Source organism: Parasteatoda tepidariorum, chromosome 4, assembly GCF_043381705.1.
Source record: "Parasteatoda tepidariorum isolate YZ-2023 chromosome 4, CAS_Ptep_4.0, whole genome shotgun sequence".
In the NCBI taxonomy this organism is placed as follows: Eukaryota; Metazoa; Arthropoda; class Arachnida; order Araneae; family Theridiidae; genus Parasteatoda; species Parasteatoda tepidariorum.
Genome location: NC_092207.1, coordinates 43,856,180 through 43,858,339, shown reverse-complemented (window position 1 = coordinate 43,858,339; position 2,160 = coordinate 43,856,180). Strand labels below are relative to the sequence as shown.

General features: G+C 42.1%; 1 protein-coding gene across 1 annotated transcript; it reads right to left on the bottom strand.

Moving 5' to 3' along the window:
• Positions 1 to 1,352: 1,352 nt before the first annotated feature.
• Positions 1,353 to 1,736, bottom strand: LOC139425436 (uncharacterized). The gene has a single exon (XM_071180321.1). The coding sequence runs from the start codon at positions 1,734 to 1,736 to the stop codon at positions 1,353 to 1,355; it is 384 nt and encodes a 127-aa protein (XP_071036422.1).
• Between the last annotated feature and the right edge of the window lie 424 nt (positions 1,737 to 2,160).

The following is a 2,160-nucleotide window of genomic DNA, read 5'->3' as shown; positions in this document are numbered from 1 at the left end:
TGTATTATATATATATATATATATATATATATATCACAGAAATCAAACTCACCTATAACTTAATGGATAAACCGCTGGAAAGTTGTTGCAGCATTTGATAATCCAAAAGGTATATACAAAAACTCGAACAATCCAAACGGGGTTGTTAGCACAATTTTTCGCACGTCTTCCGTGCGCACTGGAATCGGATATGTTTTTTCCAGGTCCAACGTAGAAAATACCCTTTTACCTTCCAAAACCTGAAAACAATCTTGTATGTGGGGTACAGGGTATCTATTTGGCACGGTCACGCCAATAGACGACGAAAATCACCACATGGTCGCCAGTCGCCATTCTTTTTTAGAACCATGTGTAACGGACTTGCCCAACAGCTTTTGGAAGACTGTCAAACCCCTGATGCTACCAGAAATTCGAACTCTTGTTTTGCAGCTTTCATCTTTACCGGCGAAAAACGTCCAGGTTTCGAAAAAATAGGCGGTCCTTTTGTGACATCTGACCTAATCAGAGCAGAAAACTCTGACAACAAATGGTAGAATTTAGAGCTCTCTAAAATTACTTTTACCGTTGAAGAAATCCCAGCATACCGGGTACCTCTTGTTTGAAACTTGGTCAAGGGATCAATTACTGCAGCATTTTTGATATCGACTAATAGCCCAAAATTGCGTAAGAAGTCAGCTCCGATAATTTGATGGGGCACGGCACCTATGATATAAAAGTCCAGGTGAACTCTCTTCTGTGTCCCAGGTCTAATTTCTACAGGCGTTGGCCAAACGTTGGAATGGTCGTCCCGTTTGCTGAGAACAATTTCATCTGCGCAGTATGGTCACTAGATGCATAGGCAGCACGAGGTATAACAGAGACGTCCGCTCCCGTATCGACGAGATACGTGAGGATGAAGACTTGTCTGTCAGATAAAGCCACTGAATCATCGCTTCGCCGTCACGCATTTGACAGAATGACGGCCTCGACAGCTTTCCGGCTGCAACGAACATGGAGGTCGGCATTTTGTCGCTCGTTACTGGAATTTTTTATGATACCAGCAGAACTGCAAATTCGCAGTCTGTCAGCTTCGGCTAATAGAACGTTTCTGACTAGATATTCTTGACCGGTCACTTGTACGAGCTTCCAGCCGTGAGAGACGAGCTGTGATCTCTGTCAATATAAACCACAAATCTGAATGATCCGTCGAACCCGCAACTGTGCTGACTGACTGTCAACTAGTTGTCGTAGCCATAATACCATCAGCCATCTCTGCCAGCTTGTCTAGGTTATCGTTGGAAATCGCCAAAATCTGCTGAACATTAGTAGGGCAACCTCTGCAAAAATAAAGATTTAAGAAGCTCATCGTTCATTCATGCACCGGCATTATTCCGAATTTCCAGAAGCAGTCTTGAAGGACGGCGGTCGCCGAGTTGCACTCCCGAAATTAAATCCCTTAAACGCTGTGCTTCAGATTCAGCATATTGAGTTCGCATTCTTTCTTTCAGTGCGATGAAATGCTCATGTACAGGTGGACTGATAATAATATCGCTGATAATCGCTAGTTCCTCCGGTTGCAAAGCAGAAACTACGTGGTGAAATTTCGTTGACTCTGTTGTCACTCCAGCAAGCGTGAACTGACTTTCAATTTGCCGGAACCACATCTCTGGGTTAGCTCTCCAAAAATGTGGCGGCTTAACAGCGATACGAGTAATTTCTGGATCAGCAGTTTCCGTAGACTCGGGCATTTCTTGCATTAATCCAAAATATCCAAAAGTCCAACAGGAAATTTGCACTCACAGTGGTTTTTTCTGATACCAAAATTTTTAAAACTTGAAAAATGTCAACATTCCTTCGCAATCCACCAAATAGTACAGCTTCCTATATGCAGCTTGTAGAAACAACAATGCACGTATTCATTCACGGGTCCCCAATTATTGTTTAGTGATAAACTGGAAGATGTCAAATAAAACACTATTGCACTGGGGCATACTTTTTTAATAGAAAAAGTTAACAATCTATCAATAAACAAATAAACTCCAGAAAAAGGTTATTCGTAAAATCATTTTAAAGTAGTTATTAAAACAATTAAAAACTTAAACTGTCGAATGCAATCATCTCCTCCTGAGGGTGGGCGTCACCGGGGAAAACGGAGTATCGGGATGAGGTCTCAGACTCTGC